This window comes from Myotis nattereri (assembly GCF_964212035.1).
Source record: "Myotis nattereri genome assembly, chromosome: 1".
Classification (NCBI taxonomy): Eukaryota; Metazoa; Chordata; class Mammalia; order Chiroptera; family Vespertilionidae; genus Myotis; species Myotis nattereri.
The window spans coordinates 113,696,992-113,724,488 of record NC_138075.1 but is presented as its reverse complement, the minus strand read 5'-3'; the positions used below and the strand labels follow the sequence as shown (position 1 = coordinate 113,724,488).

Here is a 27,497-nt window from a genome sequence, read left to right as displayed (position 1 = left end):
GGGCTGGAGAAGGGACAGTTGTCAGGTATGTAATTACCTAAAAATAAAGATCTTGAATGCATGTTGTCTGCCCAGTCCTCCTTGTAGGATTGTCCCTCCTGCTTTGTGAAGTGCCTGTGGGGCATTTGGCAACTCCATGGCAACCCAGTCTTTCAGAGACCTGGGGTAATCACTAGAACACTGACAGGGTGCTCTGTCAGCTCTTGTCACCCCCAAGCAAGGTTTGCATACCCCTAGTTCTGATTTCTCTTTTGAGGAGTGAACCCTGGTCATTCAGAATCCAGAGCTGAACCCTGAAGAGACAGAATGTCGCCCCTTTAGTTCTTGCCATTGCTTGTATGGCCATACAGTCAGAGGCACTCCTTAATTCTTGTTAGGATCTCGCAACAATCTCTGTTGGTGGTGGCATTTTTGTTTGTTTGTTTGTTTCAAAGCAAAGGAGAACTGAGGAGTTAAGAAGGTGGAAATCACATGTGGAAAACATTTTTCCCCTGCTAAAATATGCATGGGGCAGGGACAAGAAATATTTGAGCAAACATGGCATTTTGAAAGGCTAATTGCATGTGAATGAACATATTGAGATGATGTTCTGTTATTGTCAGAAATAATGTTTTGCAGAGAAGCTATTGGTGAAGAGTGGCCAGTTATTGTTGACGGACTAACTGCTTTCAGGAATATGGCAGTGACAGTGCAGACCCGGAGTGCCTGCAGCACGATGTCAGTCAGTGTGAACGTGGAGGGGAAGAACGGACACCTCCTGACTTGACTCTGCCTGTATGATTTGGCCCGCAGGACCCACATGCACAGACCCAGGCTTGTTTAACAAGATCAGAAGTGGACTTTTAATGGTTTGCAGACCACTTTGCCCCTGAGATGAGGTCTGATGGTTAGAATTCAAAAACCAACACAAGCCTGTCTTCAGCAAACATGTGTCTCAAGTTTTAGAATTCCATTCTGGTTTCAAGTATTGTTCCCTGTTGCCATACCTCAGTGAAATGATTCTGTCATTCCGTATTTCACTGTCCATGCCACAGTCCACTGCTCTGTCTGCCTGGGGAGAGGTGATGGAAGTCTTTGCTCAGTTCACGTATTCCTATTTGGGGTTTAGGAGTGCGCTGTGAGTTCTCTGCATCAGCTCCAGGAGTGGGAAAGGATTCCAATGCCAATCGTTCATTCTGACCCAAGGTTTAGCTTTTTTATGCAAAATAAAATTGCCCCAACAGAAACATAAATGGGGACTGGAAAGATAAAGCAAAAAAATCTTGGAATGAGAAATGGGAGATTCTTTCAGGAGGAAATGTGGGAAGTCAGAGTTCCTTTAAACACTGATGAGAATGCCTGTACCATCTTTGTACACCACTGATTTAGATGTGATCATCCAGGTTGCTGATGTTTCTGGCCCCTGCTTCCCTGCACCCTCTGCCCTGAGGAAGTGCGTTGAAGGAGCCAAACAGAAGTCCTCTATCCAGCTCCTCAGAGCCACAGTGAACAATGGGAACCCAAATATCAACAAATTTAATTTCCTAAGAAACTGGGCCCGAGAACATGACTTTTAGGGGTACTTTGCTAAGTGTTTGTATCATCAAATCATTTAGAACAGAAAACTTGGGGGCAGCCCCCAGTGTTAAGTGTGGCACTTACGGTCTCAAAGAACTTGTTTATATAAAAGTCCCAACATGGCCCTGCCTCTCCTCTCTGAGTCCCTTGGGGGATGGATCTGCAGGACAGCTTCATTGTCCAGCCTGTGTGATAAGTGTCTGTAGCCCCACACTCTCCCTACCCCTATCCCTGCATTATTTTTCTGCTGGTCATGTTCTACCACCAAATGCATGCTTTTGTTTACTTGTCTTATTACTGTCTGTTTCCCCACCAGCCCCTAGAATGTACATTTCACACATACTTCGAAGAGAAGGTCCTTGCCCGGAGTAGATGCTCTATGATAATCTGTTGAGTGAAGGGAAGCAGGAACTTGCTCATCTGTAGGAATGGAATGGGGCAGGAGGAGGGTCAATTTGAGCCCCACCACTAGATCTTCATCCCTTTTCCCTCTTTCCTCGGATGCCCCTGAGAGATGCTACAAGAATCTTCTGTTTCCACCTCTTTGCAGAGCATCGGCTGTGACGACTACCTAGGCTCCGACAAAGTGGTGGACAAATGCGGGGTGTGCGGAGGCGATAACACAGGCTGTCAGGTTGTGTCGGGCGTGTTTAAGCACGCCCTCACCAGCCTGGGCTACCACCGCGTTGTTGAGATTCCCCAAGGAGCCACAAAGATCAACATCACCGAGATGCACAAGAGCAACAACTATTTGGGTAAGCTTGGTCTTTTTCCAGAGAAAACATCTGTCACTCCAGCTGGTTTATTCCAGGGTGGTGAGATGAACACAGCAGTGTCCAGAGGTTCTCAGACACATAGTGTCACTAGGAATGCCAAAGCAATGTCTTCAAAGTGAAATGAGCAGCTTGGATGGGGAAAATTTAAAAAGTCATAATTGCAAGTAAATGTTTAGTATTTACACTAATAAGCCATTCTTTGCTCTTTCCAAGAGAAATACGGTTATGATTTCAACTAGAGGCCCGGTGCACAAATTCATGTACCAGTGGGGTCCCCCAGCCTGGCCTGCGGGATCTGGCCAAAAATGGCTCTCCGACATCCCCCGAGGGACCCCAGATTATGAGAGGGACAGGCCAGGCTGAGGGACCCCACCAGTGCATGATCGGGGCCGGGGAGGGACGTGGGAGGTTGGCCAGCTGGGGAGGGACTGCAGGAGGGCTCCAGGGCGTATCTGGCCCATCTCGCTCAGTCCCGATCAGCCAGACCCCAGCAGCAAGCTAACCTACCGGTCAGAGTGTCTGTCCCCTGGTGGTCAGTGCACATCATAGCGAGCAGTTGAGCAGTCTTAGCATATCATTAGCATATTACACTTTGATTGATTCAAGAGCCAACTGGTCAACCGGACACTTAGCATATTAGGCTTTTATTATATAGGACTAGTGACCCGTCGCACAAAATACGCAAGACCAAGGACCCCTTCCCCTCTGCCCCACACCATGGGACCGCCCTGAGTCCCGGAGTCCCGCCCCGCATGGCTGGCGTGCCACAGGATGTCCCCAAGTCCTAGAGTGCTGCTCCAATGCCCTGCCTCTGGGCCATGTGGAGCGGCCGCTGGGCCCCACCCCCAAGGTGTGCACATGGGGCGTGGAAACCCTGGCAGAAGTCATGCAAGGCAGCCGCCAGGACCCCCGCAGCACGCACGCACACAGGGCCACGGAAACCCCGGCAGAAGCTGCACAAAGTGGACACCGGGACCCCTGCAACCCCACAGGGCTGCAGGAACGCCTGCGGAAGCCACGCGGAGTGGACGTCGGCCCCACCCCCGCTGCCTTGCCCCTGCTGTATGCGCTGCCATCTTGTGACAACGTTATGGTGTGAGGATCAATTTGCATATTACCTCTTTATTATCCTATCTAATAAAAGAGAAACATGGTAATTAGCCATACATCCGCTACCCTTCCCATTGGCTAATCAGGGTGATATGCAAATTAACTGCCAGCCAAGACGGCGGCCGGCAGCCAGGCAGCTTGAAGCTAACATGAGGCTTGCTTGCTTCAGTGATGGAGGAAACCAACATTCCCTGCCTGCGTTGCTGGCCTCTGAGCTTGCAGTTTGAAACATTGTTACAAATATAGAAGCTAAACAAAACCCCAGAAACCTGCTTTCAGCCAGCTGGGATCTCAGAGCTGGAGTTGATACAGTGTTTCAATTATAGAAACCAAACAAACCAGATACCTGCTTTCAGCAGCAGAGGCCTCAGAGCTGGAGCCAGAGCTAAAGCTGGCCCAGAATAAAAAAAAAGAAAAAAAGGAGCAGTTGGGAGCTTCAGTCACCCACCAGCCTGAAAACAGCCCTCAGCCCCTCAACCAGACTGGCCAGGCACCCCAGTGGGGACCCCCACCCTGCCAGCTGCAAACAGCCATCATCCCCTCACCCAGGCTGGCCAGGCACCCCAGTGGGGACCCCCACCCTGATCCAGGACACCCTTCAGGGCAAACCAGCCGGCCCCCACCCATGCACCAGGCCTCTATCCTATATAGTAAAAGGGTAATATGCCTCCCAGCACCAGGATCAGTGGAGCCGCGAGGCCTCCCAGCACCAGGATCAGCAGAGCCGAGAGGCCTCCCGGCACCGGGATCAGCGTGACAGGGGGTAGCGCCCAAACGCCTTGATTGCCCTGCGGCTCTGTGTGTGACAGGGGGCAGGGCCACAACCTCCCTATCTGCCCTGCTCTGTTCGTGACAGGGGAAGGCGCCCCAACCCCCTGATCAGCCCTGCTCTGTGCCTGATAGGGGGAAGCTCCCCAACACCCTGATCGCCCTGCGGCTCTGTGTGTGACAGGGTGCGGCGCCCCAACCCCCTGATCGGCACTGCTCTGTGTGTGACAGGGGGCAGTGCCCCAACTCCCCTATCGGCCCTACTCTGTGAGTGACAAGAGGGAGCTCCTCAACCCCCTGATCGGCCCTGCTCTGTGTGTAACAGGGGGCAGCGCCCCAACCCCCTGATCGACCCTGCTCTATGCGTGACGGGGTGGCACTGCAACCTCCCCATCGACCCTGCCTTGAGTGTGACAGGGGGCGGTGCCCCAACCCCCCAATCGGCCCTACCCTGAGTGTGACTGAGGGTGGCATCGCAACCTCCCAATCCGCCCTGCTCTGTGCATGACAGGGGGCGGCACCCCAACTCCCCAATTGGCCCTGCTCTGAGCCCGACCAGGGGCTGCACCTAGGGATTGGGCCTGCCCTCTGCCACCCGGGAGCAGGCCTAAGCCAGCAGGTTGTTATCTCCCGAGGGGTCCCAGACTGCGAGAGGGCACAGGCCGGGCTGAGGGACGCCCCCTCCCCACCCCAGGGCACAAATTTTTGTGCACCGGGCCTCTAGTATAGGATAATGGGCTAAACCAGTGGTCGGCAAACTCATTAGTCAACAGAGCCAAATATCAACAGTACAACGATTGAAATTTCTTTTGATAGCCAAATTTTTTAAATTTAAACTATACAGGTAGGTACATTGTTATTAACTTAATTAGGGTACTCCTAAGGCTTAGGAAGAGCCACACTCAAGGGGCCAAAGAGCTGCATGTGGCCTGTGAGCCACAGTTTGCCGACCACAGGGCTAAACTGTCTCTCTGAGATGGGGAAGCTCTTTATAACGCCCAGAGATCTGCCAGTCTTTGTCCTGCTGGAGTTTGAAGTAGCCAGTGGCAGTTGATGATCCTGTCTGGACCTTTACTCCCTGGGGGTCTAAAGCAAAAGTCATTTTTCTCTTCTTTCTGCCTCATCTGCCTGGGGTAACAGTACGTCTGTGTCTTATGAACAGCTGCAGAGCCGCTCAGCAATCATTTGGGGCAATATCATCTATAGGAGAGGCCATTTTTTAACCCATTTTCCCACAAAGGGAAATTTTTGTTGCTTTCTGAGTTTCTAGCTGATTGCGTTTATGCAAAACAATAGAGGCCTTACAAATTAATTTTTACCTATTTCTAATTCAAGTAAGCGTGTACAAAATCAGTTAACAAAATACTATAAGGAAAGCAATTTCTTTCAGTGAACAATGCTCATTTTTAGGTTTGAATTACTTATTTAACAGGAACTTAAATAGCACAGCCGGTGCCAGGCATTGTCCTTAGGGCTTTCCATGTGTTAGATTGCTGAACACTCTCAACAGCCCTAGGGGACAGGAGCTCTTCCCATCCCCATTTTATAGATAGAAAACAGGCACAGGGAGATAACGTAACTTGTTAAGGTCACACAACAAGGAAGAGGTGGAGCTGGGATTTGAACCCAGGCTGTCTTTTCCAAGTGCAGTAGTATACTGAGAGATAATGCTCAGGACTAGTTCTCAGAACCAAGGCCTTCCAGGATACCATCAGCCATGAAGCAGTCAGTGGCTGCAGCAGTTGAGAGATCATTAATTTTGCAAACTTCAAGCATCAGGATCACCAAGAACTCCAGGTTCTGCAGCTCTTCTTTCTCTGTCCAGTCGAATGCAACCAAAATTAGCCTCACTTAGTTTTATTGGTGGGAGGAGGAAGTGATGGCAGATGGAACTCTGAGACAAACCAAATTAAAGTGGAAAGGCATTACATTGGCTCTGGCAAACCCAGGAGCCGTCAAAGTGGCAATAAGCCTCGGTTCCCAGTGAATGGTTTGTGTGTTATTTTTTCTTTTTAATTTTTAAAAATGTTTTTTTATTGATTTCAGTGAGGAAGAGAGAGAGAGATGATAGAAACATCAGTGATGACAGAGCATCATTGATCAGCTGTCTCCCACATGCCTCACACTGGGAATGGAGCCTGCAACCCAGGCATATGCCCTGACTGGGAATTGAATGGTGACCTTCTGGTTCATAGGTTGACACTAAACCACTGAGCCACGCTGGTGGGCTTGTGTGTTATTCTTAGTTGTAAGAAATAGTCTTGCCCTATCTGGTTTGGCTCAGTGGATAGAGCGCCGGCCTGCGGACTCAAGGGTCCCAGGTTCGATTCTGGTCAAGGGCATGTACCTTGGTTGCGGGCACATCCCCAGTAGGAGGTGTACAGGAGGCAGCTGATCGATGTTTCTCTCTCATTGATGTTTCTAACTCTCTATCCCTCTCCCTTCCTCTCTGTAAAAAAATAAATAAATAAATAAATAAATCAGTAAAATATATTTTAAAATAAAGAAATAGTCTTGTATGTTTCCTCCTTTCTTTTGTATTATTAGACCACATTTGCATAAACATCCTGTCTCCTAGAATGGGAGTGTTCTTCAGGATTATTTGAAGTGTGGTGTTCAAATGTACCAGCAAACAATGCCACTTTTTATAAGCTTTGTGTTGTTTTAGTAAGTTTTCCCCGGCTTGAATTAGTCCTATGCAGTAAGAGGTTTTGAAAGTTGTGCCCTCTGAACATAAGATCCATATCCTGGGTGAATAAACACTGGGTGTCTGAATGGAAACCGCTCAGTGTTTCCATCTAGCATATGGAATAAGAATCCTGATCTTGGAAGTATTCGTGAGAAACGATAGGGTAAAGACATTCAGGGCTCAGCGGAGCCCCTGGCATTTATTAGCAATGGTAAATATTCAGTCCCTTTCTTTTTGTCTGAGAGAGCTTGTCATTAATCAAAGCTTTGTGGAATCAAAATTCCATCTCCCCCTCAAAAAGATGAAGAGGAAATTGGAAGTACCAAGAGTCCATGAGAGGGTGATTCAGAAAGTTGAGTTAAATTTCCTATGCCCAGCAACCAGGGGGGTGCATGAGAAATTCAAAGTCTGTGCAATATTACGTGATGCCACGTGGGCAAAGGAGGAGGAGTGGAAACAGAAGAGCAAGCTATATAGTGAAGGCGGTTCCAGAGATGATGACCAGGAGATTCTGGCTGTGGGACTTAAACAGCACTGTGGATGCCCTTTTCTTTAAAACCTTTTTTAATTGAGATAAAATTCACATCCCATAAAATTCACCCTTTGACAGTGCACAGTTGTTGGGATGTTCTTTTTCTCATCACAAGCACTTTCTTTACCTATCGGACTTATCCTGCTAAATCTTCTGTGAAGTCTGTATGTTTTGAAAATTAAAATTGAATGGGATTACTTAAGATCGTGTGTATATGCCATTAGAGCACAGATCTGTCCAGCTATTTTTGAACTGTCCATTGACTATTTTTTACATTACGCATTTCCAAATGTTGAAACATTTTTCAAAGATATATTGGTGGGTTTCTCCACAATTTTCCAGGTAATGATGGAAGTTTTGGTTTTCTTTCTTACCTTGTGATATTGACTATGTAAACTGTATTTTGTATAAAAGTTTAACCTGGTTCACATAATTGATTTAGCTGTTTGTCCTGCAGAATAGGCAATATTGAGAAAATAAATAGTTCAAATTTGTATCATTGCTTTTAAAAAATATATACAACTTGAACGATTTTTTTCAGCTGCCCTATTATTTTCCAGAACTACCTTTAGTTATTTGTGCTGCAAAACAAACTTTCCTTGGGAAACACTTTGTATTTTTTAATGACTGACTCTTCGAACTTGAGAGATAAAAAGTAGAAGGTGGTTTAATCACCTCGTTTGAAAGGGTTTTCTTAAGCCCTCAATATTTAAATGACTGAGGCCACTCACTCAGTCTTTAACAGCAGTCATGCTATATGAATACATAGCACTTTGTCTCCAAGCATTTTTACTTGCATTGTCTTCTGCCTTTTAAAATGGGACATTCTTTACTTTGCTTGCTTCATAAAAAGATTAAGTGTGATAGTTACTAAAAATGCAATTATAGAGTTAGGCTAAGAAAGTTGAAATTTAAAAATCAAAAACTACATAGAAGAAGGAGGCATGTATACCAAAAACCTTGGCTAATGTGTAAGTAGTAAGTTTATGGTTGGATTTGGTTTGGCCATCAATAACTGAACCTTCTGGACTCAGGTTCTGAAGGTTGAGTCTGGCACCGGCCCTGTTGTAGCTCACAGCAGACTGGGCCACGCAGAGCGGGGGACAGGCTAGTTCATCACTTCATGTTTCTCTGGACAAAGCTGGAGCAACCATGGTGTTGAATGGTGCACAGATTTCAGGAGGTGGGATGTTTGCCTCATTTTAAGTTAGAAACCAATTGAATTCTACAGGATTGAGCTCCACTTTTCAGTGGAGTGGTTTTGTTCACATGCTCTAAAATGTAGACTAGTTGGTGGCTTAGATTCCTAGATTTTTTTCATGGAAAAGACTTTGGAAATGCTATATTTGTGGTAGGCTATGTATTTTCCTTGTGCACATGAGTTACTCAGAACTCTTCTCTTGGAAAATAAAAAATTAAATCTAATTTTACTAAAATGATTAACATTTTATATTACTTGCCTCTTCCTTAATAAAAGATGTAAAATTATTTTAGCTGAAATATCAGAGTTTGGCATATTTCAGCCAGTTCAGTTTCCTAATGTCATTATGTAACAGTTAAGAAATCAGACATAAAAGCATACCAGACAAAAATTGATTCTACAGGACAGTCCTATCTGCCAACATGTTACATTGTCACAGAGCCTTAGACTTGGAAAGAATTTTTTAAAGGTCTGTAAGCTTTAAAAATAAAATGGCAATATCTTTACTTTTAAGTATGTTTTCTTAAACATTTTAAACAATAATAATAATGGTTCACATTTTAAATAACAGGTATCATGGATCATCTATAATTTGCAAACTTTATTAGTTTAACAGCTTTCTATATGGAAAAGGTTGGAGAATTTAAAAATGATGTCTTGTATTTGTATGACAATTAATCCCAAATATTTTTTCATTTGCATTGTAAAAATTTTGAACAGTAGAGACAATATAGAGCAAAAAGATAAAATTCCTCCCTCATGCCAACCCCATGCTTGATCCACTGCTTTCAAGGGGAAAGACAGAGATAAATAACCACTCTTTTTTTGTTGTTTTTGTTAATCCTCACCTAAGGATTTTTCCCCTTTGATTTTCAGAGAGAGTGGAAGAGAGGGGAAGAGACAGAGAGAGAGAGAGAGAGAAACATTGATGTGAGAGAGACACATCAATTGGTTGCCTCCCACACATGCCTCAGCCAGGGCCAGGGATGGAGCTGCAACCAAGATCCATGCCCTTGACCAGAATTAAATCTGAGACCCTCAGTCTATGGGTCGACACTCTAACCACTGAGCAAACCAGCTAGGGCTACTAGTAAATCACCACTCTTAACAGGTTAGTGGGTATCCTGCAGTCCTTTGGGAAAGTACAAATAAATATATATTTTCTAAAATTGATATTACTGTACACACTTTTTGCAGTTTGCTTCTTTAATATTATATTACTAGAGGCCCAGCACATGAAATCGTGCACGCATAGCTCGCTGTCACTTGCTGCCATGAGCCTCCCCACCCGCCCGCCACCGTGAGCCGCCGCTCGCAGGTGGGTGTGGGGGGGAGAGAGACCGAGAGGTGGTCAATGCACCTCATGGCGTCTGGTCAAGCGGTCATTCCGGTCGTTACGCTTATGGTCCCTGGCCTTTTTTATATAGGATGATATCCTTTCATATCAATGAATATAAAACTCATTCATTATTTTTTGAGTGTAGAATATTCCATACAATGGATGTAACACCATTTAAATATTTCCCTATTGAGGGATGTTTATATTATCTCCAGTTTTCTACTACTACAAATAATACTTCTTAGATTTTTGGTTCAAGATGGGAGACAGAGTATATGAGTTTTTCCTCCCTTCCTCCTAATATTCATCAAAATGATCCTAAAGGAATAAGAAAAGATATAACCTATAACCACCAAGAAAACAGGAGTGGGGGCATCTGTTAAATGATTTAAACAAATTTCTGGAAGAATGTTCACTAACCAAGCAGACAAAATAAGAGCCTAGGTCGCAGAGGGGACTGTGTTGAGGAAGGGCTGGCCTGCATGCAGAGTCTAAGCCAGTGGTTCTCAACCTTCCTAATGCCGCCACCCTTTAATACAGTTCCTCATGTTGTGGTGATCCCCAACCATAAAATTGTTTTTGTTGCTACTTCATAACTGTAATTTTGCTACTGCTATGAATCGTAATGTAAATATCTGATATGCAGGATGTATTTCATTGTTACAAATTGAACATAATTAAAGCACAGTGATGAATCACAAAAACAGTATGTAATTATATATGTGTTTTCCGATGGTCTTAGGCGACCCCTGTGAAAGGGTCGTTCGACCCCCAAAGGGGTCGTGACCCACAGGTTGAGAACCGCTAGCCTAAGGGGTCTTGAGTCTGGGGTCAGCAAGCAAAATGGAGAGTGGGGTGGGAGAAAAATGGGGGGATAGCGGAAAAAACTTGTACATGAACAGGCATCCAGATTGCTGGCATCCACCTCCCTGTCCAAAGCCGAAGGGAACCAAGGCCTGAGTGAGAGCACTGGTGCTCCGAGACCTCTATCTTCATTCCAGAATTGGCAGGAGGAGGAGCTTGGTGACCGGCACCCCCTTCTCTCACACTATGAAACTTGGCTTGTTAACCGGGGGAGATCAGGGGCTGGGCCGGCCAGGGGGAGGGGCCACAGCCGGCCGCAGTGGGCATCATAGCAACTGGTCGTTCCGGTCATTCTGTTGTTCTGGTCGTTCCAGTCAGTTGGCTTTTATATATACTGTATAGATAACAATGCATAACTGAAAATAACATGAATTTTTTTTTAAAAAGAATGTACTTCATTTTTAGCATATCTTTTTATTTACTCTTTCCTGACCACTCATTTTTATCATTATTTGTCCTCCTATATGAATTTGCTATTTTTAAATTGTTTTTAGTTTCCTCACTGATTTTAAGAACTCATATATGTTATGAATAATAACCATTTTCTGCATGTATGTATATTAATCTTTATCTGTGTTCCCCTCTTCTTATGATATCTATTACTCTGTACAGAAAAATTTTAATCTTTTTAAAATCAAATCCATCAATGATTGTTTTATGTCTTATTTAGGAATATCTTCCCACCTAAAACATTATAAAATTATTCTCTAATATTTTCTTCTATTATTTTTATAATCATCTTCTTTATATTAAAATATTTAATTCATCTGGAATTAATTTTTGTGTGTGGTGTGAGATAGAGAATCTAACTTTTTCTGTCCAAACAAATAGACAGTTGTCCCAATACTATTTGTTAAATTTCCCTCACTAATTTAAAATGCCACCTCCACTATGTATGAAATTCAAATCTATCTATACTAATAAAAGGGTAATATGCTAATTACACTGGATCGACCGGATATCTTCCGGTACTCTTGCCTTCCAGAAAAAGCCATGGTGGCGAGGGCTGAGACAGAGGCAGTTAGGGGCGATCAGGCCGGCAGGGGAGGGCAGTTAGGAGTGATCAGGCTGACAAGGGGGGGCAGTTAGGGGCAATCAGGCAGGCAGGTAGAGGGGTTCGGGGCAATCAGGCAGGCAGGCAGGTAAGCAGTTAGGAGCCAGCGGTCCCAGATTGCAAGAGGGATATCCGACTGCCAGTTTAGGCCTGATCCCTGCAGGATTGCGTCTAAACTAGCAGTCAGACATCCCTCAAAGGGTCCCAGATTAGAGAGGGTGCAGGCCGGGCTGAGAGACTCTGCCCCCCCCCCCCATCATGTGCACGAATTTCATGCACCGGGCCTCTAGTGTAGATAAATTTGTGGATTCTCAGTTCAGGTTTATTAATTGATTTGTCTCTTCCTGCTTCAGTATCATATTGTTTTCATTACTGAAGTTTTTTGTGTTTTATTCTCTTGTAGGTCAACTCTCTGTGCCCTCCCCAATTCCCTACTCAAACACTTTTTTTTCTTAAATTTTTTTATATTTGTTCTACATACTCTTTAAAATCTATAAAACTTCTGTTAAGATTTTAATTGAGATTGCAGTAAACTTGGATTAATTTGAAGACAAAAATTTTCTTCACAATATTGACTCTTTTAAAAAATATTTCTATTTTTATTGCTTTCAGAGAAGAAGGGAAAGGGAGAGAGAGATAGAAACATCAATGATGAGAGAGAATCATTGATCAGATGCTTCCTACACTCCCCCCACTGGGGATCAAACCAGAAACCCAGGCATGTACCCTGACCAGGAATCAAACGGTGACCTCCTGGTTCATAGGTTGACACTCAACCACTGAGCCACATGGACCAGGCAATATTGACTCTTGATTTAGGAGCATGATATATCTCCCCACTTTATATTCTTTAATAAGAAATATTTATTTATGTAGACTTTGCATATGTTTTATTATGTTATTCCTAGGTATTTTATAGCTTTTGCTAATATGGTATAAGATCTTTATTTCCATTATATTTTCAATAAGTGACACAGGTGTATGTTGTCAGTTTATTTCATATATTTATTTGGTATGTTCATTTGGTTTATTATGTTTTTAATGTTTTTATTGACTTTTAGAGAGAGGAAGAGACAGGGATAGAGAGAGATAGAAGCATCAATGAGAGAGAAACATCATCAATCAACTGCCTCCTGCAAGCCTCCTACTGGGGATCAAGCCCACAACCTGAGCATGTGCCCAGACTAGGAATCAAACCAGTGACCTCTTGGCTCCTGGGTCAACACTCAACCACTGGGGTGGGGAGAACCTGAGCCTCCTCCCTCCCCCACCATTAGAAGAAAGACAAGTCCTAATTCCTTAAGGTATTTTTGTCCCCTTTACTCTGGCCTACCCCCACTATGACCTCAAAGCTGGTTAAAATCATTTGGCTTACCCTCCCATCATGAATTCTCGTACTAAGTTGCCTTAGTTATAGCTTAGTCACCAGTTTCACCATCTGCCTCAGCAGAGTTCTTTTGAAACTATCATCTAAAAGGACATCCAGCCCTTAAAAAGAGTACAACACTTTGGAGAAATGAAACAACATGTGGGTTCTTTCTCTTTTATTTTTAACTAGAGGCCCAGTGCACAAAAATTCATGCACTGGGGGAGTGGGGGGGGCCTCAGCCCAGCCTGTGCCCTCTCGCAGCCCAGGAGCCCTCAGAGGATGTCCAACTGATGGCTTAAGTCTCAGTCTGGCCTCCCTCTGTAAGAGGTGACCAGCAGGGCAATCAGGGCATGACACCAGCCCCCATTGCCCTGCCACTGGTCACCACCACCCCCCTTCCACCCCACCACCACCCCATCACCATCCCCTTCCTCTGCCCACTGGCATGTGCCTTGGCTGGCCTGACGCCACCTGCTTGCCGACCCCGTCCCCCCCTCCACCTAATGGTTGTTCCACAGTTCGGTCGATTTGCATATTATGCTTTTATTATATATAATTGTAGTAAATATATATAAAACATAAATTTTATCATTTTAAGTATATAATTCAGTGGCATTAGGTACATTCATGATGTTGTACAACTGTAACCCTCTCTGTTTCTGGAAATTTTTCATCATCCCAAAACCATACCTAATAAAGAATAATTACCCATTTCCCTCTATCTGAAACCCCTAGTAACCTCTATTCTACGTTTTGTCTCGTGAATTTGCCTACTCTAGGTAACTCATACAAATGGAATCATACAGTATTTGTCCTTTTGTGTCTGAATTATTTCACTTATCATGTTTTCCAGGTTCATCCATGTTGTGGCATGTGTCAACAATGTATTCCTTTTTATGTATATACATATTTTCTTTGTCCATTCATCTATTGATGGACAGTTGGGTGGTTGGACCTTTTGGCTGTTGTGATGTCACTGTACAGGTATCTGTTTGAGTCCCTACTTTCAGTTCTTCTGGGTACCGAGGAGTGGAATTGCTGGGCCATATCGCTATTCTGTTTGGCTTTCTGAGGAATTGCCAAACTGTTTTCCCCAGGGGCTGCACCTTTTTGTTTCCTCACATGAGGGTTCCAATTTCTCCACATACTAACTAAAATGCCATGTTTTTAAAATAATATTTTAGCAGGTGATGTGATACGCAGCAGTGGTCTGCTTTCGACATCAGGACAGGATGCTCAGATGGGCTTTGTGACCCTCCTCGCTACCTGCAGCAGGTAGTGGCAGTCCCAGGAGCTGGTCAAACCACAAACACCTTGAAGCTCCAACTGGGGTCTGGAGCTTCTTGACCTCATGAGAGAAGGTGATCACTGGCAGCTGGTTTCCTGTTGGGACTCAGTTCTCCCCTTTTGTTCAGCTAGCTTTTATGGTTCCTGTCCAAAACCAAATCTTCACACAGAAATCCCCTGCCAAGGAGATGGTGCCCTCCTGCTGCAATTTGGAAAGATGCTGCTGTTTGTTTTCATGCTCCTGGACCTAACTTTGCATTACATATTTCCACCTGGTGTCTGATTCAGAAAAGCTCTCATGTCCTTAATCTACTTACATGGGCTTTCTTTTCACCTTCACTGTCAGTAGCTCTGCCTTGAAAAGCTTTCAGGTCTGCTGGGTCAAACAGAACCTGCTTTTTACTTAGCACCTCATCACCTGGAAATGTAAGACTGGGTGTGCCTGTTTGTACTTGTATTTGCCATTGGTTCTGTGAAATAGTGACCCTGCCATTTGTTTTTGCTTTTAACTGTATCATCTGTCTCCGACATATGCAAAGCGTCCACACCTGCTTTTCTACACCTAATGGGATGCTTTCCTCAATTTCAAGAAACAGCTGCTGAGTGGGCTGGGTCGTGGACTTTTATGGAAGTGATCTGACAGCCCTGGCCCTGCAGGAGAGTAACATTCTCTCCCAGCCTGCTCTGGACCGCAGCACCTCCAGACAGCATCTCCAGCAGGGCTGCTAATGGCTCCCAGGTCTCCTCCCTGGACTAGGTAATAGCCAGTAGCCAATGTCTGTGAGTCAGGTGTGCATAATGCTGTCCCAGCTCAGTCCATTTCCTAACCCACTTGCCTCCCTCTTTGAATCAAGGTCAGGCTTTGCTATGTGTTAGATTGATGAGCTTTCTCATTAGGGAATTAATACAAGTTAAGCCTCAAGAAGAGATAGCTAAGTTTAAACAACATTTAGTAAATATAGTTGACTTGAAAGAGAAGTGACAGCTGAGAAAAACTAACCTCAAGGCTTTCTTAACTAGCAGCTGGGGCACCACCATCTGCTGCTCTGTGGTCACGCTGTCATTAGGGTGTCCCTTACTTTCTTGCATGGGTCAAGCTTCAGGAGTGGGAAGTGTGCCTTCCAGGAGTGCCCCCCGCCCCTCTCCTGCTCTCACCTTCCCACGGGAGGTATTAAGCACCCTTTTCCCTTCTCTCATCAAGCAGAACACCAGTCAGATTCTGCTCTTCTTCTGAAACTTTATTTCTTGCTAATAAATCCCTGAAGGAGGGAGCTTTGAAGATAAACCTCTCTCCTCCTTCTCATTGTGGCCTCAGTCTATCAGCTCTTCTCCAGCTGTCTAGCCATGCATCAACCAACTGCTCTTGGAAGTAGGGGCATCTCCTGATTTTATTCTACCTTTCCCCTAGCCAGACACTAGTTCTTGAATTAGGGATCACATAAATGTCAGTATGGAAAAGGCCCACTCCTTCTGTCTGAATTCTGAGTTGACATTTATGTCCTACCTTAGAAAATATACTTTCACATAGTCCTACTCCAACTTTCTTTATGGCCTGACAGTCACATTCATATTTATTATTCTTTAAAGGCAAAATTTGTCTTCTTCATCAATATTTCTCTCTTTATCTAGTATTTATATAGTCTGATTAGGTAAAACATTGCCCTTCATCTGACTTGATATTTGTTATACAAAGAGCTTAGGTCTGAGGAAACCTCAGCATATGATTTGTCTATTCCAAAGAAATAATTCAGAGGACTGGCTGTGAAAGACATGGGTATATTAGGACTTCTGGGTGGGAGAGGGAGTTGGAGCATGTGAAGGGGCCCACGTTCTCAGATACCATACAAAATAGACATTTCAATGAACCTATAAGCACCTTCTGTATGCAGTGCACTGCCGAGGTCTGAAGTTGAACAGTACATGGTCCCTGCTCCAAAAGACATTTATAATCCATTTGAAAAGCCTTTGAAGACTTTGATAAGAGACCCAGTGCTATGGGAATACAAAGGATGGGGAAATTACTTCTGTCAGGATAACCTGAGGAGGAACCAGGGGATGGTGTTTAAACGGGGCTTTCGGAGTGGGAGATGGTCCTATAGGAAATATTTTAGGCTTTGCAGGCCGTCTGGTCACAGCTGCAGCTACTCCTGGTCACAGTGGGAAATCAGCCGTAGGTGATATGTGAGTGAAAGGTGAGGCTGTGTGCCAAGAAAACTTAATTTACAAAAAAAGGCAGTTGCCAAATTTGGCCTCCATGTGTAGTTCGCGTTAGAGGACTGGTAGGCTGTTATCAGAAGGAAAGGAGGGGAGAGCATTTTCATCCAAAGGAGCAGCATGAGCTAAGCCACAAAATAATGGGAATGGGAGGCAGGCCTGCACTTGGTGTCTTACAAGACAGGTCAGCAGCCTTGGTATTTGAGACTGCAGCTGTAGGCGTAGGCCAGGCCCTGGAAGACCTTTCATCCCAAACTCCAATCTTTGGATTAAATCTTTGGGCAGTGGTCGGCCACTGAAGATGCTGGGCTGGGGGAGGGTTACAACAAAGACTTTTTTGGCAATTGTAGGGGTGGAGGGTAACAGAAAGCAACCAACTGTTTTAGAAGTGCCAGGTCTGTGCCAAGAGTCTGAGGACCAGAAATGACTAATAAAGATATTGGTGTATCAGTGGGCTAGGGCAGTGGTCGGCAAACTGCAGCTCATGAGCAACATGCAGCTCTTTGGCCCCTTGAGTGTGGCTCTTCCACAAAATACCGACTTCTGCGCATGGGCCACGAAGTTTCAATCACACTGTATGTGCGCGTCCGCACGTGGTATTTTGTGGAAGAGCCACACTCAAGGGGCCAAAGAGCCGCAATGTGGCTCGCAAGCTGCAGTTTGCCAACCACTGGGCTAGGGGATTCCAAACAATGATCTTAACCTTCATTGAAAACTAGAGTTTGTGTACATGTGTCTTTAATGAGACTATAGGTTTAGTGCCTTATTATACAAAAATATAATGCACACCAAAGTATTGCTAGAACATGGAATGATAAAGTGCATTTAGCATTTTGAGATGATCTGGAGCAAATGAGAGTAGAAGGGACAGATGAGTACTAAAATTATTTAAAGTTGGAAATTTAAGTGACTAATCCTACTTAATAAGAAAAAGAGAGAGGAACAATATACAAAGGGAAATTTGAGTTGTTTGAAAGAAACTAAGTTTCTTTCCTTGTCTCGAAAGCAGAACTCTTGAAACCTACCCCAGTCTTTCCTTCCTTGTTGGTGTGTTCTGGGGACACCAATGCTAAATAGTTATCTAGATCATTACCCGTGGCAATGACCTAATCTGCATAGCAAATTCTCACTGGACAGCAGAGGTCTTGTCCCGGTCCTTCATTAATGCTCTGTTTAAATTGAATTTTTCTACTTTTAATTATCCCAAATAAATCATATATTCATAAATTATAAGTTTCCAAAATTGTTGCAAGAAGACCAATATTAATCCTTAAGATAATTTTTTATTAGTATGGTGGAAATTGGTTCATCAAAGAAAAAGGATCTAATTAACTTATTAGACTTGAGATTTCTTCTGATGAGTACTCCACATTGTAGCTAGCCTCTCCTTTACTTACACAAAAGTGAATAGCTAGAGACTAAGAAACACTGAACAGACAGTCCAACCTCAGAGAGAAGGCAGGGGTGTGGAGGAAGAGATCAACCAAAGGACTTGTATGCATGCAAATTAGCATAACCAATGGACACGGACACTGGGGTGGTGGGGGCTTTTCCTGGGAGGAGGGAGTGGAGGGGAGAGTGGTCAATCGGGAGAAAAGGAGACATATGTAATACTTTAAAGTCCAGTGGTTCTCAACCTTCCTAATGCCGTGACCCTTTAATACAGCTCCTCATGTTGTGGTGATCCCCAATTTCATTGTTACAAATTGAACATAATTAAAGCATAGTGATTAACCACAAAAACAATATGTAATTATATATGTGTTTTCCAATGGTCTTAGGCGACCCCTGTGAAAGGGTCGTTCGACCCCCAATGGGGTCGCGACCCACAGGTTGAGAACCGCTGCTTTCAACAATAAAAAAAAAAAGTGAATAGCCGTAACCAGTTTGGCTCAGTGGATGGAGCGTCGGCCTGCGGACTGAAGGGTCCCAGGTTCGATTCTGGTCAAGGGCATGTACCTTGGTTGCGGGCACATCCCCAGTAGGAGGTGTGCAGGAGGTAGCTGATGGATGTTTCTCCTTAATCGATATTTCTAACTTTCTATCCCTCTCCCTTCCTCTCTGTAAAAAAATCAATAAAATATATTTTAAAAATAAAAAAGTGAATAGCTAAGACTAACTTGGAATTTTTAAGGAAAATACTAGTCACTAATTTCACTGGCAAATGTATCCAACATTCAAAGTCGCAAACATCTCAATACAAACAGGATTGTGCACGTTGTACCATTCACCTTTCTGGCTCTGTGGCCTCACTCAGTCACTTGACCTCTCCAAATATCACTTTCTTTATCTGGAAAATACATTGACAATAATATTTATCTCATCAGGTCATTGGGAAGATTAAATAAGATACTACTAGTAAAGTATCCATCACAAAATACTTACTCGATGAGTATTCAAGTGTCATTATTGCTTTTAGTGTTGTTACTATTATATAGACTAATTTTTATTTATATGGTTATAGACCCATGTCTTTGTGCTTTGAGATTTTGTCTGGACAGTATATACCTTTCCACAAGCAAAGATCCTTTTCTAACCATACCAAGCAAATAGTAAAATCAAAGTTTTATGATACATGCTTTTATAACTGGCAATGAACTAGATCTCAAGAGCTCTTGGGATTGTACCCAGTTGCTGTGATGTACTCTAACTGAGCGCATTGGCTTGAGGTGTCATCAAGATGTTCATAGATACAACCAGAAATTAATTAACACATATTTAAGGTCTGGACAAGTAGCAAGGATTGGGCTTTTAGATATTCTGCTTTTAATATGAATATAGACTTTCTATTCTGAGTCATTTTTCAAAATGTTCATCTGCATCTCAGATACTCACCAAACAACAATATTCCTGCTGTAGGCATGTAAGATTGAGGGCAGAGATCCTCAGGTCTGTTCAGCATGAGGATTCCTGGAGCCCCTGTGACACAGACCCTCCCTGGAAGGGGTGACGACAAGTTTCAACCCAGGATCTTTACAGACCTGCTTAATTGGCTTCAAGTAAATAAGGCCAACTTTGCACCACAGAGCTTTATCCCCATCTCTGAAGGCACAAGTGAAAAAGAAATGGATGTTTAAGTACAGAAACCCTAACCTCTGGCCAGGGCCATCAGCTGGCCTCACATTTATTTATTTGATAAATAAGCTTTTTATTGAAGTATTTTTTAAGTATAAATACATAGGATAAGTCCTCTGTTGAAAATTACACAGCTTATTGATTTTCACAAAGTGAACACACTCCTGGAGCGAGTACTCTGATCAAGACATAGAACCCTACTGGCATTTCAGGATGCCCTCCGGCGCCTCCCCCCTCAGCCACTAATACCTCCCACTCCCGAGAAGAATTTATACATTTTTGTTTTAAATTTTCCACCTTGATTTCCATTTTTTAAAAAATAAAAGTATTTGTGGCTTTGACCACTGTTACCAAAGATTCATTTTGCCTGTTTGTTTTTTTAACCTTACATAAAAGGAATAATACAGCATATACTTTTTTTTAATTGGGGGAAGCAGGGGCACTAAACATTTTTACATTTAATTTGGAGTATAATATAAAATGAAAATATAGATTTTCCCTAATATTTAGCCAACTTTCCAACCCAATTTGGAAAGCTTAGAATGTGCTTAGTCCTTAGAATACAGTGATCAGATAATGATAAATGTAAGAAATCTAAAACTGCAGTTTTATATACTAACTAGTATTCCAGTGCACGAAATTCATGCACATTAAAAGGGAATTAATTGCCCTAACCTGTTTGGCTCAGTGGCTAGAGCATCGGCCTGCGGACTCAAGGATCCCAGGTTCGATTCCGGTCAAGGGCATGTACCTTGGTTGCGGGCACATCCCCAGTGGGGAGTGTGCAGGAGGCAGCTGATCGATGTTTCTAGCTCTCTATCCCTCTCCCTTCCTCTCTGTAAAAAATCAATAAAATATATTTTTTTAAAAAGGGAATTAATTAGCAGAGATATTTTAATATTGTTATTTGCCCTTTCCCTATAATAGAAGTGTGAGAGATGAAAGGAAGTTAGTAAAATGTATATGAATATAATATATAAATTTATTAATAAATAAACAGTAACAAAAGGATATAACAACAACAGAGACATGATATAAAAACGACAAAAACATGTTATGAAAACAACAAAAACATATGAAAACAACAAAAACATGATATAAAAACAACAGTGATGGAAACAATGACTGATAAAGTGATTAAACTTATTCTAATATCTCCCTGTACACCACATTAAGAGTGAAAACACTTTCAGAGTGTTTGACTAATTTCCCTTGTGATGAACTACTTAGAACTTTAACTGTAACATCACATGCTCTTCAAACTCAAGAGAAAGCAACATATAACTGACCATGTGCAAAAATGGGTTCAGGTAGGAATATGCCTACTTTATCTAGAGTTTGTCCTTGTGATTTATTAATAGTCATCACAAATGCTGGCATCACGGGAAACTGTCGTTGAATCAATTTAAATGGGAGGCCAGTGTCAGATGGGGACAAATTAATTCTTGGAATCAGAACAGCCTCTCCCTCTGCAGATCCTGTTAATACTTCAGCTTGGATAATGTTAGGTCATAATCTTTTGATAATAAATCTGGTACCATTACAAAGACCCCATTTACTATTGAGATTTCTCAATAGCATGATGATTGCACCCACTTTCAATTTTAATTTATGACACGGCTTTCCCAAAGGAGTAATACTATTAAGAAATTGGATGGGAAAATTTTCCTTTTCAGCATCATCTGTGGAATCAATGGAATCATCACTCAAATATGTGTGAAAATCTCCATCGAGTATATCCAAATTTTCTTCCTTTAATTTTTGAACATGCTCATTTTTTGGACAAAGAATTGCATGTTTAGATACATTTTTAATATTATCTATAGCAGTGGTTCTCAACCTTGGCTGCACAATAGAATCACCTGGGAATCTTCTTAAAATCCCGATTCCTGGGCCTCATCCTCCAGAAATTGTTTCTTTGTTATGGGGTGGGGCCACCACATTATTAACAAAGAAACAGAATTAAAACTTTATTGTGGGGAGCTGTTACAGTGTTTTGGACAGGTTCAAGCCTTGGACTGATGAGAGGGCTCAGTCCTCTCATTGCCACATGCAAGTCCCAGTTTGGAGGGCAGGGCCCTCCCAGCACAATTATAGCCAACGGCTGGAGTTGTAAGCTTGAACCTATGGTCCGAACACATGGCCCCACATGCCTGAGTGATGTAAGCTTGATAGAGTTCAGGTGAATGTAGTTGAGTAGGATTGAAACCCAGGATAATGTTGTAAACATCTTGGTCATGTCCTTTGCCTCGTAGCATCTGCTATAAAATGAAGGCATGGCTGTGGGCGTGGTCGCTGTCTCTCAGAGAAGCAGCATCCCACCAAGACCCGGCTTTCATTCTCCTGTCTGTCTTGTCTAAGCCTTTCAGCTGCCCCCACTCAGGTTAACCCTTGGCTGTGCTGGTGTGGCACACTTTAGAAAGAGATGCCTTCGTGCTCCCAGGGTGGGTTCCTGCCTCAAACCCTGCCCTTACAGGAAACAGCTCCAGGAAACAGCTTGGGGGAGGGCGTAGCCATTGCCAAGACAACCCCTGCAGGACTGACTTCCTTCTGCTTGGTTGAGATTCTGATGGTTGTGATGAACACCACCCATGGTTTTTATATAAGTAGATAGCAATTTATTATCCTAAGTCTGTTTCATAGAGGTTTGCTCTGTTCCATTTATCTGTCACATTATTTCTGTACCACATTTTGACTATCACAGCTTTAAAATGTGTTTTAATATTTGTCATGGCAAGTCTTCCTGGTTTGCTTCTTTTTAGTAACATTTTAGATCATCTAGCATATGTATACTAGAAGCCCGGTGCACAAAATTTGTGTACTCGTGAGTCCCCCAGCCTAGCCTGTGTCCTCTCGCAGTGCGGGAGCCCTCATGGGGATGTCCGACTAACAGCTTGGGAGCGGGCCTAAGCTGGCAGTCAGACATCCTTAGCACTGCTGCAGAGGTGGGAGAGGCTCCTGCCACTGCCCCTGTGCTCACCAGCCTTGAGCCTGGCTTCTGACTGAGCAGCACTCCCCCTGTGGGAACACACTGACCACCAGGGGCAGCTCCTACATTGAGTGTCTTCCCTCTGGTGGTCAGTGCGTCATAGCGACCAGTCTTTCTGCTGTTGGGTCAATTTGCATATTAGTCTTTTATTATATAGGATATATATATATATATTCCCAGTGAATTTTGGAACTATTTTGTCACATTCAAGAAAAAAAAATGGATGGAGCGTTGGCCTGCGGACTCAAGGGTCCCAGGTTCAATTCTGGTCAAGGGCATGTACCTTGGTTGTGGGCACATCCCCAGTTGGAGGTGTGCAGGAGCCAGCTGGTCGATGTTTCTCTCTCATCGATGTTCCTAATTTCTCTATCCCTCTCCCTTCCTCTCTGTAAAAAATCAATAGAATATATATATTTTTAAAATTCTAATGGTGTTTTCATGTGATAAGTGGTGTTAATTCCACTCAGTAAACATGTATTGAACATTTCCTGTATGCCAGGCTCTGTTGTGGGCACTGGGAATACCACAGAGAATAAGATCACCCTACCCTGACTCACTTACATTCAAGTGGGGAAGACTGGAGGCAAAAGAATAATTTCAGAATGCAATGCATGCTATAAAGAAAAGAAAACATGGGGAAAAAAGCAAAGTAACTGGCTGGAGGAGCAAGTAACTTGCTATTCAAGTTACATGGTCAGAAAAGGTCTCTCAGAGGAGGTGACACTTGAATTGAACCTGCATCATGCAACAATGTATTTAATCTCTAAGTCAACTGGGAAGGAATAGACATGGTTGAAACATCCAACCTGGGAACATAGCATTTATTTCCATTTATTCAAATAGTTTATATCTGACAGTAACATTTTGATATTTCCCATATAGATTCTCTACATTTCTTGTGAAGATTGGTCTTAGATATTTAATTGTATTTGTTGGAATATGGTAATGATGGTGATAATGATAATGATGGAGAATGAAATCGGTTTCTATATAATCTTTAAGATTGGTATTAGTAAATAGAACTGCAGTTTTAGACTTCTTACATTTATCATTATATGACCACTGTGCTGAAATTTTATTACTTCTGAGATTTCTCAATTGATTCTCATGATTTTCTAGTGAAATAATCATATCATATGGAAATAATATTGACTCATTCTTTCCAATAGTTATACCTCTGATTTCTTTTTCATGATATATTACCAAAAGTTTACCAAAACTTCTAGAACTTTTGTTAACAAGTGATAGCAGACATCTATACACTAACTCTGACTTTAATTTTCATCTTTAATTTTTGCTATCAAGAAAGAGAGGTGTATACTCAATACATATTTTAAATTACTATACAATTACATGCTTATTATAGGATTGAGAAAATCTGTTTCTAATTCTGTAAATATTTTTACCAGGATAACTTTTAAATGCCATTTTGACATCTATTTAAATTATTTTTCCCAATAATTTCCTCCATTAAATCATCCTTGCATTCCTGGAATACAACCTCCTTCATCTTGCTCAGTGATTCTTTTAATGTTCTGTTGAATGCAGTTTGCTGGTAATGTACTTAAATTTTTAAATCTGTAATTTACACATGAAACAGGCCAATTGCTTTTATTTTGTGCTATTTAGGTTTGCTTTCCAATTTTTATATGCTCTGGAGAGGGTTTTATCATTACCTATTCCTTCAAAAGACATCTGGTCCTAGAATCTTTTAGGAAGAAATTATTTTTTGTAACTTTTAAATTTTCTTCTAAGACAATGGTTCTCAACCTCTGGGTCACGACCCCTTTGGGGGTCAAGTGACCCTTTCACAGGGATCACCTAAGACCATCGGAAAACACATATATAATTGCATATTGTTTTTGTGACTAATCACTATGCTTTAATTACGTTCAATTTGTAACAATGAAAATACATCCTGCATAACAGATATTTACATTATGATTCATAACAGTAGCAAAATTATAGTTATGAAGTAGCAACGAAAATAATTTTATGGTTGGGGGTCACCACAACATGAGGAACTGTATTAAAGGGTCACGGCCTTAGGAAGGTTGAGAACCACTGTTCTAAGGCTACTAATGTTTCTTGTTCATCTTAAGTCAGTTTGTTAATTCTTTCAATGTATCTTTTTCATGTAGAGTTTCAAATGTTAAATAGAATTACATGTATAATTCACTTATAATTTAAAGTAACCTGATATATTTTTAAGTTGGAATATTATTTATTTGGACTTTATTGCTCTTTTCTTTATTAAAGTTTCTTATTAAAAATACTTTTTGAGAAACAGCACTCAGTTTCTAATTAAGTGGGGGTTTTTCTTTTTCGATTTATAAACTTTTAATAGTTCCACCTTGATATCAATTTTTTAAGAAATAAGAGTATTTATGGTTTTGACCACATCTCATAAATTCAGTGTTTGTTTTATTTATGTTATTTTCTCAGTCAGTGATTCTCAAATGTTTTAGTCTCAGGACCCCTTTACATGCCTAAAAGTTATGGAAGACTCCAAATAACCTTAGTTTATATGAATTGTATTTGTTAATATTATAGTATTCAAAATTTATACTGAAATTTTAAATTTATTTATTAATTTTTAATAATAATAATAATAAACTCATTATATAAGAACAGTTTTTGAAGAGCAACTATTTCCCAAAGCAAAAAAAAAAAAAATTGAAAAGTGGCACTGTTTTACAATTTTGCAAATATTTTTTAATGCCTAGCTTAATAGAAGATGCTGGATTCTCATATCTGTTTGTGCATTCAATTCATTGACATATGTTGTTTTGGCTGTTGTATGTGAAGAAAATCTGGCTTCACATAGCTATACTGTATAGGTGGCAAGCATAAAATCGATTTAGTCTTCAGATTGTGAGTTGTTTTCTCTGATAGTACACCAAAATAGAAAAGTGGTAGCTTCTTAGAGTTGAGTTTCAGTGTGGAATCTGAAACCATATCAATAAACTTGTCATGTTTTTATGTTCATGAGAGAGTGAGAAAGAAAAAGCAAATTACATCTTAGTGTTATTGTGAAAATAGATTTGATATCACAGATCCCTTGGAAGAATCTCAAGGACTATACTTTGAGAAATGCTATTCTAAATAAATGGAGTATGTGTAATTTTTTCACTTTTAAATAATGTTAAATATACAGAAGAATTGTAAAGGTAATAGAGTTCCCATATACTCTTCACCCAGCCTCCCCTAAGTTAACTTTTTTTAAATGTAGTAATATATATTATATATATATATATATATATATATATATATATATATATATATATACATGATATATATATCATTTCAACCATTTTAAGTGTATATTCAGTGGCACTAAGTACATTCACAATGTTGTGTAGCCAACCATCCATCTCCAGAACTTTCTCATCCTCTGAAACTGAAACTCTTTAACCATTATCTATAATTCTGATTTATTCTTTAACCCAAATTATTTAAGGCATTTGTCAATAGTATTTACATGTCTAGGTAGTTATATTTGTGCTGTTGATTTCTGGTTTTGTTGCTTTGAAAAATGTAATCTGTACAATTTCAGGAGTTGGGTGAACAAGAAAAGTAGGGAATTTTTCCTCCCTCTCTCACTGAGTCAGAGCCATGAGGTTTATACCAAATACAAAAAGTGGCAGCTGTTTTTCCCTCCATATGAGTGCCTTTGTCTTGAGATGGCTATAGCAGTCTTCCTTCATCAACTCATCAGTCCCTGCCTCTCTGTGTAAACCATGAAAGCAGAACATACTGGGGGTGGAGTAATGGCATGGCCTTTTACCCCCACACACCATGCTGTTAAACTCGGGTTGTAAGGTCAGAGCAAGGAAGAATCCCTGAAGCCATGCTTGCTAGAAAGTGAAGGAGGAGGAGGTGGTGGTGGTGGTGGTGGTGGTGGTGGTGGTGGTGGTGATGGTGATGGATTCCACTGATTCAGTCTCTGGAGGGAAAAGAGACAGTAGGGTCAGGGGAAGATTTCCAGCACTATTATACTAGCTTTTTCTGTAAGGAGCCAGAAAGTAAATATTCTAAGCTTTGTGAGCCACATAGTCTCTGCCACCACTACTCAACTCTGCTGTTGTAGTGTGAAAGCAGTAACTGGTTTCCAATAAAACATTATTTGCAAAAACATATGGCAGGCCAAATTTGTCCCACAGGCTATAGTTCCCAGCCTATGCTAAATGAATGCCTGGCAGATCTGAAAACGGGCTGAGAGTTCTGACTATCACATGCTTCACTAGAGTCTTGAAGGAGATTTCTTGAAGGAGCATTCTACCCGCACACAGGTGAACAGTAACCAGGGAAGGATAATCACGTACCCCACCTATTGACAGGTACCAGAGCTGGACTCATTTCTCATCCAAGCATTTAGTTGAGAAAAGTTTCATAGTCAATTCTGAGCCACAAAGCTAGAAGGTAGCTAGAAACCACTGGGAAATAAAAATTAAGCTACCAACTTCTTATGAGGTGTTCACTTTTTTAATTGCTTGTTCTTTAGAACTATTTAGTTCACTCATTAATGTAGTTATGTTCTGTTTTAAGTAAGAATTTTATTTTATATAAACAATTAACCCTCTTTAATTTTTCAAAGTTGTAGTTCTTGGCTGTTTGCACCAGGAGGACATAACCAGGCATCATTGCTTCCTTCTAGTAGTACTTTCTCTTTT

General features: G+C 41.9%; 1 protein-coding gene across 1 annotated transcript in view; it reads left to right on the top strand.

Moving 5' to 3' along the window:
* The window catches only part of THSD4 (thrombospondin type 1 domain containing 4), a gene marked incomplete at its 5' end in the record, with an annotated part of 579,672 nt that overhangs the window by 452,719 nt on the left and 99,456 nt on the right, over window positions 1–27,497 (top strand). Inside the window, one exon of the mRNA XM_081084939.1 lies at window positions 2,108–2,312. Within this exon, the coding sequence (XP_080941065.1) occupies window positions 2,108–2,312 (205 nt within the window). The remainder of the gene's footprint in view (window positions 1–2,107; window positions 2,313–27,497) is intronic.